This window comes from Chlorocebus sabaeus, chromosome X (assembly GCF_047675955.1).
Source record: "Chlorocebus sabaeus isolate Y175 chromosome X, mChlSab1.0.hap1, whole genome shotgun sequence".
NCBI classification, from domain to species: Eukaryota; Metazoa; Chordata; class Mammalia; order Primates; family Cercopithecidae; genus Chlorocebus; species Chlorocebus sabaeus.
This window is the reverse complement of record NC_132933.1, coordinates 43,312,129-43,324,953: the sequence shown is the minus strand read 5'-3', so window position 1 is coordinate 43,324,953 and position 12,825 is coordinate 43,312,129. Positions and strand designations below refer to the sequence as shown.

Below are 12,825 nucleotides of genomic sequence, written 5' to 3'. Positions count from 1 at the left end.
TTTTCTCTTTCCCTTCTTTCCTTAGTGTTGGGTTTTTGCTTTTCAGTTATAACTGTCCATGGACATTAAGGACAGCTGGTGCCCCTGCTCATTCAGGGCCTCCCTTAGGCCTTTTAAATGCTGGAAATGTGTAACAGGGTCAGATGGGCAAAAAAGAGTCGAATTTAGGAGAAAACTCACTATAATTTCTGGTTATCTTTGTACACTCGGAAAAGTGACGACTAGTAGTAATAACACTTGTAACATTTTTGAATACACGTTAATTATGCTTTAGGCATGGTACTTAGTCTGCTGCCTGTATATTACCTCATTTGCAGCCTCCAGAAAGGTTGCTTTTGTTTCATGTTTTTTTTTTTTTTTTTTTTTTTTTTTTTGAGACGGAGTCTTGCTCTGTAGCCCGGGCTGGACTGCAGTGGCCGGATCTCAGCTCACTGCAAGCTCCGCCTCCCAGGTTTACGCCATTCTCCTGCCTCAGCCTCCCGAGTAGCTGGGACTACAGGCGCCCGCCACCTCGCCCGGCTAGTTTTTTGTATTTTTAGTAGAGACGGGGTTTCACCGTGTTAGCCAGGATGGTCTCGATCTCCTGACCTCGTGATCCGCCCGTCTCGGCCTCCCAAAGTGCTGGGATTACAGGCTTGAGCCACCGCGCCCGGCCTTTTTTTTTTTTTTTGAGACAGGGTCTTGCTCTGTCGCTCAGGCTGGAGTGCAGTGGTTTGAATATGGCTCACTGCAGCCTTGTCTCCTTGGGCTCAAGCGATCCTCTTGCCTCAGCCTCCCAAGTAGCTGGAACCACAGGCACGCATCACCATGCCCAGCTAGTTTTTATTTTTTGTAGAGATGGGGTCTTGCCATATTGCTTAGGCTGGTCTTGAATTCCTGGGCACAAGCGATTCTTCTGCGTCAGCCTCCCAAAGTGCTGGGATTATAGGAGTGAGCCACCACATCTGGCCTGTTTTATCTAATTCTTCTTTTCTTTGCTTCTAGCTGATTTCCCCTTTGGTGGACTATAGGCACAGGATGTTCTAGCTGTACTTTGTCAGGTTGTTAAAATGGCAGAGTGATACCAAGTCAGAGCTGAAAGAAATCTCTGAGATCAACTAATTTGTCTCTCCTTCATCCCTTGTTTTCCAGATGAGCAAACTGAGACCCAGAGAGGTGAAGTCATTTGCCCAAAGTCACACGGCTAAATAGAAGCAGAGCTGGGTCTCCTCACTCCCATTTCAGTATCTCTCTATAATACCACACATGGCCTCCTTCTATCCCTAACCTTCTGGCATGAAAGGAAGTGAAGGAAATGGACTTTTCTTCTTGCTCACTATTAAAGAAATGGAAATCTTGTGTTTTTTGAGCGTCATTGTTCATTGCCTTCTTGAGAGTGAGGATCTCCTGGCTGCAGGCCATCTTTTTTTTTTTTTTTTTTTTTTTTTTTGAGATAGAGTTTCACTCTTGTTGCCCAGGCTGGAGTGCAATGGCGCGATCTCGGCTCACCGCAACCTCCGCCTCCCGGGTTCAAGCAATTCTCCTGCCTCAGCCTCCCGAGTAGCTGGGATTACAGGTATAAGCCACCATGCCCGGCTAATTTTGTATTTTTAGTAGAGATGTGGTTTCTCAATGTTGGTCACGCTGGTCTCGAACTCCCGACCTCAGGTGATCCACCTGCCTCCGCCTCCCAAAGTGCTGGGATTAAAGGCGTGAGCCACTGCGCCCGGCCTGCAGGCCACCTCTTTACCTGGCTGGTTTAGCAACTGTTTTTTTCAGTTTACTTTCCTGCCCTTGCTTCGTGTCTTCCACAGAGGAGTCTGGCCCTGGTGTCACTATTACTTGCTGTTTGCCCTGCACAGGCAGTTCACAGGGATGTGTGTGCTTAATGAGCCTGCATGTAGAGCCAGTATGGGTTGCTTACAGATATTGGTTGTTTGGAAATGGGACCCACTCAGCTGTGGATATAACTGAGGCCATCATTTCCTGCCTCCAAATAGAGGCCTGCATCTGATCCTAGTAAACAGTTGTATGGGGCTCCAGGGCAAGGGATCAAAATTAGAACCTTAGTCTAGCAGAGGTGACAAAGGCCAAAGAAGAAAAACGTCAGAATAAATCTGTCAGCCCAGTAGTAGAGGTTAGTTCATCTTGGTAAATGATGTTGAGTAATAGAAACAGCACTGGATTAAGGGTTAGCCAGACCTGAGTCCTGGTTGTAGGTTCATCAGTAACTGGTTGACAAAACAGAGTAATTTTGGCCATTCAGGTAGCCTCTCTGTGCCTCAGTCTTCTTATATAATAAGAAATAGAGTGTGGTAGTTAAAAGTGCAGGCTCTGGAGCCAGACTAGTCAGGTTCAAATCCCAGTTCTGCTGCTTTCTAGCTGTGCAACTCTGGGAAAGTTAATTGACATAGCTAGGCATGGTATTTGTTTTGTTTTGTTTTTTTTGAGGTCTTCCAAGTTCATTATTTGTCTTGTTTGTTGCTAGACCAGTGTACCTAAAGCCTCTAGGCCTGTTTTCTTATCTGCAAAATGGGGATTAATAGTAGCATCTACTTGATGGAGTTCTTGTAAGAATTAAATGCATGACTACATGTGAAGTGTTTGGAATAGTGGTGCATGGCAAATGTTTAGTAAATATGAGTATGGCTGTTATCATCTGTAAGACAGAGATGGTCTTTGCCCTTCTTACCTTATAGGGTAAATATGAGAATCAAGTGAAATAAGGTATGTGAATGGGCTGTGAATATAAGAAAGTGCTATCAAAATGAGAACAATCATCATGTCTTGAGAGCAGGAATATTTAAACCTTTCTTAGCCCACTGTTTCTAGGATCAGATATTGATAGTTATTTCCTTGGTAGCCTGGCAAAAGGGAGAAAGGTAGGTTTATATGTAGGGTTACATAAATGCTGGGGCCATCAAGCAATGTAGATCCTGCTTTATTCTTCCCAGTGTACTCAAGAGGGCTTGAAAGCCATGCATCCTAAGGAAAGTGGTTGGGGGATTTGGAATGAAAAGGAAGGACTGCTATGATACTGTTCCTTCAGTGTTCTTACCTTATTTAACGGCATCACAATCCATCCAGTGACCCAGATTAAATCCCTAGAAACCTCGATACATCTCAATTCCCTCCTCTTCCTCCTTTTCATCATCATAGTCTCAGTCATCTTGATTCTGCCTTTCATCATCTCTTCCATTTCTCTTCCTTTTCCTCTTTGATTCCCCTGCCCTGGTTCATCTTGTTTATCATTGTCATCATCACCTGGCTTGTTAGAGCAACCTTGTGATTGATCGCCTCTCCTCTATCCTTTACACTACTCTATCCTTTACTCGACCCTTTACTGCCAGAATGATACAAGTACAATACATGTTGGATCATGCCATTCCCCTCCTCCAAAACCTTCAGTAACTCCTTATTGCCTTCATCAGGGATAGTAAACACATAGATGCATACACTTTATATTGTCCCTGGCCGACTGTGCTAATCGGTCATAGGCACGCTTTCCCAGGGAGTCTCCAAGTAGGTTTAAAATCTTTTTAGCATAACATTCTAGGTAGCCACTTATCAATCAGGCCGAGTTGGTATTAATATATAAACTAGGGATGGCACATAGATAAAGCCTGTAGAGAAATCCTAATCTCCATATGATAGGATTCAGTATCTTCTATGATTTTGGTCCCAACCTTTTTTTGCAGTCTTGTTATTTAGTATATTCTTCCGTGTGTTCTCTGATCCAGCCACCAGCACCATGCACTTCCATTTTTCTCTGAGTTTATACTTTGTTTATGCTGCATGCACTGTTAGACAGAAATATTCTTTCTTTTCTCTTCCTGTTGAAATGCTAGTTATCATTCAAGGCTCAGCCCAAACACTCCCTCTTATGAAGCTGTCTTCAAGCCTCTAAGCCGGATTTAGCCTCTCTTGTCTATTTTAGCATGTTATTCTGCCTTATATTATGTAATTGTTTGTGTATCTTCCCTACTCCTTAGATTGTATGTTCCCCGAATGTAAGGTCTATGTTTTTATTAACTTTTATATCCCCCACAGCTTCTGGTACATTCTAGACTCCTAGTTTTTAAAAAATTAAGTCTAGTCGAATCCCTTTGTTTTCCAGATGAGGAAACTGTGGCTTAGAGGAAAAGGTCGTTAGTTCATTTTGGGATTTGTTGATTTTCAGATGTTTGAGATGTTGAGGATGGATTGTCCAGCAGGCTATTGAGATGTAGTGAAGGCTAGAAATGTTGATTTAGGAGGTATTGGCTTCGAGAAGATAAAGGAGGAGAAGAGGAGAGCATCATGCAAGCTAGAAAAGAGAAAGAAGGAAAGTATTCTGGGGAATGTCTCCTTTGGGAGCAGAAAGAAGACTCTTGACAGAGCAGCCATCCAGGAAGTGGAATGAGATCCAGGAGAGGAAGGAGTTTCAGAAGGCAGGAGCTGTCCTCTGTGTCATGAAATGTAGAGGGTGAGGCCAAGGAAGACCTGAGAGAAGGTAATTAGAATTGGTGATTATAGGCTGGTCCCTGTGGCCAGCCACCCCACCCACTTTAAAATATTTACTCTACAGATGTTAATGTGTGAAGAGTTGCATGCCAGAATATTTATGACATCAGTGTTGGTGGATACAGAACATTGGGAAACAACCCATTAATAGCAGAATGGTAAATCTGGCCAATGAATAGTATAGCTTTTTAAAAGGAAGCTGATGTCTGAATTCACTTTCAAAGTTGTTCACAATATATTGCTAAAATACAACAATGTTGCAAAACCATATGTATGAGAGAAACCCCTTTTTCTTTAAAAAAAAAAAAAAGAAGCCCAAGCAGCCCCTTTATATGTGCATGTTTATGAACACATTGTAAAAATCTGGAAGAATATATACTAAATAGCACTTACTCCTGAGTGATTAGGGAAAGAGAGGCATTCTCATTTTTTAATGACCACATTTCTGTATTATTTGAATTTGGTATAAGTATAGATTCCTTTAGTAATTAAGAGAAATACTTATTTAAATAAAGAAAGGATGATTGGCAGCCTGCGAGAATAGTTTTACTTTTCTAAAAAAGATTCAATGGACAAAGGAAGTCAACTCTCGAGAGAACATTTGGCAACTGAGAAAACATCATGTGTTTTGGAGGCTGTGCCACAGGTGCCTTGCTGTCTGTGTGGCTGGTGGGGGTGAGGCAGGGGGCATGGAGAGATTATTGCTGGAATGAGGCAGTTACCCCATTGCCAGGAAGTTCAGCGAAAAGGGAGGGGATAAGTAGAAGAGTAGCTAAGTGGCCAAGAGGCAGGCAGGGGCTGATTAAGAAGGAATTAAAAAAGCAAATCTGTGTGTGTGTGTGTGTGTGTGTGTGTGTGTGTGAGTCAGACAGATTCAGTGCTGAGCCGCAGAGAGAGAAGGAAGGGGACACTCATTGCTATGAGGAAACATCAGTGTGAAGCGAGGAGCAGGGTCGTTGAGAAGGGACAAATGAAACACCAATTTTAGTAGTAGGGAAGCTTCCAGAAAAGCATGAGATCTCAGGCCAGTTAAGCCTCTGATACATGGAATGAATGGTTGGGGAATAGGCTGGACTAGCTAATCGCCTTCTCTAACGGTAGGTTAAGAAAGCTCCTTTTTGTTTATGTTTTGGTTACAAAAATGTTTTGGCAGTAGCAGACTTAACTGTACTGGCTCAGAGAATAGTCTGGTGAGTGACTGAAATGGAATTTTTGTGAGCCCTTGAAGGCCTTTAAGTCATCTGGACCTGCTGCTAAGTTTGGGACTAGAAGTGGAGATGGAGAACAGTGGAGGTCAGAGTCCTCAACCCTAGCTGCATCTCTCAGTCACCTGGGGCAGCAGATAATAAAACACAAACCAATGTCTGCTCCCACACCCTGTTCTTAGATAATTGATTACAGTTGGGGCCTGGACATAGGCATTTAAGAAAAAACCCCTCAAGTGATTCTAATCTGTAGCCAGGGTTAGGAATCAATAGTTGAGAAGACTGGATTCAATGTGTTCTGAGCCTAAACTGACCATTAGAAATGCATGTGTGTGTGTGTATTGAGAAATATCTCAATATAGTTATTTCCTCCTCTGTATTCCCAAAGCCTTGGGAGTGGACTGCTTGTAAAGTGTTGGTCCCATTGCATACTAGTTAGTTATTTACCTGTCAAGAAAGATCTGAGATGTAAGATTCTCAATAATAGTAACTGCCTTTATTGGGCCTTTTTCAGACTCACCCTGAATCATACAGCTTGTAGGATGGGTGCCAGCACTAGGTTCCAGATCTGCCCCTTTTGAGCAGAGTGCCTGGCATATAGGTATTTGATCATTGTCACATGATGTGACAAGGAGCTTTGTTTGTTTGTGCAATGCTTCTTTTTATTAAAAACCCAGCAGTGGTAAAATCTGACATACTTGGAAAGTCTGGTGGAAAGAGGTTTGAGGAGAACTGCCTGGCATTCAAAAAGCTTATGATATGTTAGGTATTGTGTGGTGAATCTAGATCACATAACATGTATTAAGCAATCACTCCAGGCCTAGTCGTACTAGAGAGATACAAAAGCATTATATGTGGTTTCTGCCCCCAGGAAACTTACTATCAAGGCTCATTAACAGTCTGACTACTGTATTTTTAGGTGGCAAGTATGTACAGAATTTATGATGAGAAAATGCTAGAGATCAGAGAGGCTTTCAAGTTCCTGAAGTTCAAGCCCATCGTTTTGCAGATAGAGAAAGAAGCCCAGAGCAGAAAGCTACTGGCTGAAGGTCACACCACTTGGGAATGGCAGAACCAGGGCTGGTGTATATGGCCTTACCCTTTGAGGTCCTATTACACTGTGTTCTGTCGCCCTTGAAGGACAGGTGAACCTAATGGCCCATGTTAGAGCTTTAACGATAGTTCTATTTTGTGCTTTATGCCTCCGGGCCTCCTTATGATTTGGGGGAGGGGAGGTTAAATTTTAGTCTTTCTTAAAACCTTGAGTGGGAAGGGCCAGCACTGGTTACCTCTGGGTCAAGCCCAAGCGTTCTGAAGATGGCTAATTTTCCCTTTACTGAAACAACCATTGATTCTAGTCTAATTAGGGCACTTTTCTACTCCTCCTAAGGGTCTTTCCCAAGCTCAGTGTGTTTGTGACTTTCCTGCTTCAGTTCCTCATTTTTTTTTTCCTTTTTATGAAACTCACCTTAAAGATAAGAGGTGCCTGTCCTTATGGGTGGGCCTGAGAATTAGAGGAGTGGGGCCAATTCCTAGTAATATTAGCATCAGGCTGGTTCTTTTGGCCCTGTCCCCTACTACTTCCCAAGCCAGCAGTTTAGATCTAAGTTTGGGGCTTTCTCAGAAGATTCAAGTATAATTCAAGGTAGAGGTATTCTTCCTTTCAAATCCCTCTCCCCATACAGTTAGTATTAGGGTATAATTCTAGTCACCACTAACATCTATTGAACACTTACCAAGTGCCAGGCACCCTGTGGAATAGGTGCTATTATTTGCATTCCCATTTTATAGATAAGAAAAATAAGGATCAGAGAGGTTACGTAACATACCCAAGGTCACACAGCTAGAAAGTGACCAAGCTGGTATGGATGTGTAGATCCGGTTGACTCATTACTATTAGGCTAATAGAGCCTAACATAAAAATAAGTCACCAATTATATTTTTGTATTGATGAAGAACGATTTGCCAGTTTTCTGCAAGTCAATTTAAAGAACTGGTTGAAAGAGAAGCATCCTACCTATAGTTCTGTTCCACTGTGGGGTGGACTCTATGAAGAGGCTTGCCAGTCACCTGCATTTGTCAAGTAAGTCACTTCCCTTCTCTGAGATTCAGTTTTTGCCTCTGTAAATGAGAAGGTCAGACCAGATGGTATCTAAGACCTTTTCTGGCTTCATTTGCTACTTCCTGGTAGAATGGGAAAATTGTAGAATTGGATGAAGGACACAATGCATTAGAAACACAAACATGAAGAGAATACATAGTTCATCATGGACGGGTCAGTTAGCCAGTTGCACATTGTTTCTGATTTCCCTTGTGAATTTATAATGAGACAATATTGTTTTGTGTGTGTGTGTGTGTGTGTGTGTGTGTGTGTTTTTTTTTTCCAGTGAGCTCATTGCTAACATCAGAAAGTACTAGCTTTCCTTTTTTGTTGTTTGGTTCTTTTGTTTGTTTGAGACAGGGTCTTGCTCTGTCACCCAGGCTGGCTGTAGTGGTGTAATCACAGCTCAACTGTAACCTCGAATTCTTGGGCTCAAGAGTTCCTTCCACCTCAGCCTTTCAAGTAACTAGGACCACAGGCACATGCCACCGCACCTGGCTGAGTTTTAAAATTTTGTAGAGACAGGGTCTCACTGTGTTGCCCAGGTTGGTGTTGAACTTCTGGCCTCACATGATCCTCCTGCCAGAGTCCTGGGATTACCGATGTGAGTCACTGTGCCTGGCCTCTAGCTTTCTTAAAGTAGCTGTTATCTAATTTCAGGCCTTATAGTCTCTCAAACTTGGTAAACATTGAATAAAGACTGAAAGGTAACAGGGCACTTAAATATGAGATGCCATGTTTTATTGCTCTGTGTGAGAATTAGTAAAATTTGTGTTCTGTTTTACAAGAGGGCCTTGGGAGATGATGGTTTCTAGAAGAGAAGCAATTTAAACAACAGATTGTGCATGTAACTTTTATCTCCTTGCAGAGTTTAAGAGCAGGCAGATACAGAACTAAGTCTAGTGTATGGCATCGTTCATTTATCTGTGTGTCGTGAAAAGATCTTGTATTCAGGAACACTAGGTTAATAATCTACAAAATCTAATACTATTAGAATGGTAGGTTTGATCTTAAAATGTTTGTGTTGTTATTGTTGGGGGTGTGTGTGTGTGCGTGTGTGTGTGTTTGCATATGCGTTCTTGAACCCAGTGGCCTTTATTTCGGATGGTTTGTGTATCAGCTTGCGTCAGGGAAGGCTCTGAGGGCTTGCCCCCAAAGCCAGGCTCTTTCCTCCTCTCCTGCTGGCTCACGTATGTCTCCAGGTTCTTCTTATAAGGCAGAATAGACTAGGTACTGCTATTAGAAGAAACAAAATTATTTACCTTGGGACAGGAAGGAGAAGCCCTAACAGGTGGGCGCTCTGATGGCAGTGCTGCTTGGCACACAGTCAGTGCTACACAAATGTTAAGCATTCTGCTCACTGGTCCTAGGTCGAAGCCCTTGAGATGCTCATCACTTGTGGGCTCAGGTATCAGGGCAGCTGAGTTAGAAAGCCCTACAATATTGTTATACAGAAGGAGTTAAAACCCAGATGGCATCAAAACCCAAGCTGCACACACTTTCTGTTCTTCAGCTGCCAACCCTGTACCTCAATCTGATTTTGCCTTATTCTTACCTAGGTCTGGGTAAGTTCATGTAATTGCATGTTCCTGCCATGAATATCCTGGTTTTCAGAAAAAGAGTGAGTGAGATGAGGCCACAGTGTGGCAGTATTTGTTTTTTTGTTTGTTTTTGTTTTCAATCTTGCTCAGTCATGCCACAAAATGGGTACCTCCTAAACACTCAGTTGGATACCCTGCTGGTTTGCTGCCTTTCAGTTTTCTATTCACATAATTATTGTTTGCATTCCCATTCTAATTTTGGCCTCTGGTCTCAGTAAGAAGGATAATTGAAATACTCAGCATCACACGCATTACACCCACCACCCTCATTCATTTCACAAACTAGCCTCCTTTCTTTCTTCTCTTCTTCTGGCTTGGCATAGGGCTTTTGAGTTAGATCTGAGCTCAAAGCTAATTTCTATTACTCACGAGCTGTGTGCCTTTAAGCAATTCACCTAATCACTGTCATTATGTTTTGCATTTGAAAAAATGGGGCTAAAAATTCTATCTACCTCTTCAAGTTATTTAGAGAATTATGTGAGTTAATATTTCTAAAGCTCTGGGAACACTGTATGGTACATATTAGGTATTCAAAAATATTAGTTACAGTCTTCCTCCTTGCTCCCCAAGAAATAGAGCCAGTGACAACAACCTTTCTTCTAATACCTCACGAACTTCTCCTGGCATTAGCTGTCTGAAGGGGCTGAAGTTTGCCTTTTTCTTTTAACGATGGAGATTAGTCATTAGAAACTCTAGATTTCATCCTCACAGGAAGCTTGAAGTTGTTGACTTTTGTTCCTTGTTAAAGAGTTGGTAAGACTGGGGCGGAAATCTCCAGAGAAAAGGGCGTGTTCCTCTACTAATTACTCTGTAGACAGCAGGGCGTGTGAGTAATGAGCCAAATGCTGGGTGTGGGAGTTCAGTGCCCAGCCTTCAGGAAAACATGGATAAGTTTCATTGGCTCTTATAGCAGTTCGTGGCTCCCTGACTCTGTCTACCCTGGAGATGTACTGGAGTCCAATAGTTAGAACCTCAGAACTGTGGGTAATAGGGCTATTACCTACTTCTTCACAGTAATGATAACAGCTCACATTTATTTTGCCCTTACTTTGTGCCAGGCACTGTCCTAAGTGCCTTATGTGCATGAACTCATTTAATCCTCTCAAGAATTCCAGAAGGTAGGGTGCAGAGGGACTAAATAGCTTGCCTGTAGTCACACAGCTAGTGGGGTGGAGCTCGGATTAGAAACTAGGCAGTCTGAGTTCAGAACCCAGAAACTTAACCAACTGCTTGGTTGAGTCTCTAGTCCTTTGGTTTTCTTTTTTTACTTAACATGTTGTAATTTTGTAACTGCTGGTCTTTAGAAATGCAGTTGATCTTTGTGCATCATTTTTGTATCCAGCAACCTTGCTAAATGCTTTTAATTATAATTAATATGTCTGAGGATTCTTTGGGGTCTCTATGTTGGCAATCATACATAATCTGCAAATAATGAGAACTTTGTCTCTTCCTTTGTGGCCATTTTTTTTTTTTTAATCTTTTTCTCGACTTACTGTTTTAGTTGAGACCTCCTGTATAGCGCTTAATACAAGTGACGATATTGGGCAACTCTTACCTTGTTTTCTGCCTTAAAGGATATGCTTTCAGTGTTTCATCATAAAGTATGATCATAAAGTATGATCTTTTTGTTGGTATTCTTTATTAGATTCTAGAAGTTCTCTCCTATTCTAAGTTTGCTAAGATTTTTTAAAAATCATGAATGGATGTTGCATTTTATTAGAAGCTTTTTCTTCATCTGTTGAGATGATCATACTGCTTTTGTTCTTTAGTCTTTCAGTGTGGTCAATTATACTGATTGGTTTTCTAATATTAAACTGTCTCTGTATTCCCAGAATCAAGACACCTTGATCATGATGTATTATCTTTTTTATTGTTCCTGGATATGGTTTGCTAATATTTTACATGATATTCTTAAAAACTGTGAGTGGGCCGGGTGCGGTGGCTCACGCCTTTAATCCTAGCACTTTGGGAGGCCAAGGCGGGTAGATTACCTGAGGTCAGGAGTTCAAGACCAGCCTGACCAGTATGGTGAAACCCCATCTCTACTAAAAATACAAAAATTAGCTGGGCGTGGTGGTGTGCGCCTCTAGTCCCAGCTACCTGGGAGGCTGAGACAGGAGAATGACTTGAGTCTGGGAGGTGAAGATTGCAGTGAGCCAAGATCGTGCCAGTGCACTCCAGCCTGGGTGACAGAGCAAGACTCCATCTCAAAAATAAATACGTAAATAAATAAATAAAATAAAATAAAATAAGTCTGTGAGTAAATCTGGCTCTAGTTTTCACTTTTCATACTACCTTTGTCAGGTTTTGGTATTAAGTTTGTACTAGCTTCATAAAATGAATTGGCCAATGCTGCTTCCTCTTTTTCTAAACTTTGGAAAAGTTTGCGTGAGATCAGTTATTTGTTTCTTAAATGTTCGTTAGAACTTGCCTGTGAAACTATCTGGGCTTTGGTATTGTCTTTGTGGGAAGATTATGGACTACTGATTCAATTTCTTTAATGGTTATAGGAATTTTCAGACATTCTATTTTTCTTTAGTCAGTGTGTTTAATTTATGTTTTGCTAGGAATTTGACCATTTTGTCTAAATTTACAAATTTATTAGTTTAAAATTGTTAATAGCCTGTTAACTATAAACACTACAGATATTTAAAAGATTTCTTCCTTTTCTCTCATACTATTATTTACTATTAAAAAATCAATCTCACCAGTAGTTTGTAAGTTTTATTTATCTTTTATAGGAAATAATTGGGGCTTTGTTGATGGAGCTATTATGTTTGTTTTCTATTTTGTTAATTGCTGCTTATTTTAAAAATCTGTTTTCTCCTTCATGTTTTCTTTGGAGTTATGCCTCTTGTTCTTTTCCTAACTTAGGTGGGATGCTTAGCTTATTTACTTTTAGACTTTCTTATTTGACTATATGCATTAAAAGGTTAATAATTTTTGCTACCTACTGTTTAGCTACATTCGACTAATATTGATATGTTATGACATTTTGTTATTGCTCAGTTCCAAGTGTTTTGGAATTTCCATTGTGCTTTCTTAACTCATGGGTTGTTTAGAAGGATTAACAGTTTTTTTCCTAAACCTTTTAAAAGTCATCTTTTTGTTGCTGATTTCTAACTTAATAACATTGTGATCAGAGAATGTGATCTGTGTGTTCTGTTTCTTTGAATTTTGTTGAGATTTGTTTTGTGGCCCAGTATGATGCAGTGTCCACTAGATCAACCTTGTTAATTTTGCTGCTCTTCAATCACCTTACCTTATTTTTTCTCTGCTTAATCTGTCAGTTACTGGGAGAGTTTTTAAAGTTTACTACCACAGAGGTAGGTTTATCTATTTTTTCTTTTAGTACTGTTAACCTTTACTTTATATATTTTTGAGGTTGTATTATTAGGTATAGTATGTTAATTTTTACATTTATTGTTACATCTAT

The 12,825-nt window shown here is 41.0% G+C and overlaps 1 protein-coding gene across 13 annotated transcripts in view; it reads left to right on the top strand.

The window, feature by feature from the left end:
* The window catches only part of TMEM164 (transmembrane protein 164), a 189,472-nt gene that overhangs the window by 14,173 nt on the left and 162,474 nt on the right, over positions 1–12,825 (top strand). The window contains exon 3 of one of the 13 annotated variants that reach the window (XM_037989030.2): positions 1,132–9,223. The exons of the other annotated variants lie outside the window; for them this stretch is intronic. Within the exon in view, the coding sequence (XP_037844958.1) occupies positions 1,132–1,191 (60 nt within the window). The 3' untranslated portion in view covers positions 1,192–9,223. Of the gene's footprint in view, positions 1–1,131; positions 9,224–12,825 lie in introns of those variants that run through there. 13 annotated transcript variants of the gene reach the window in all.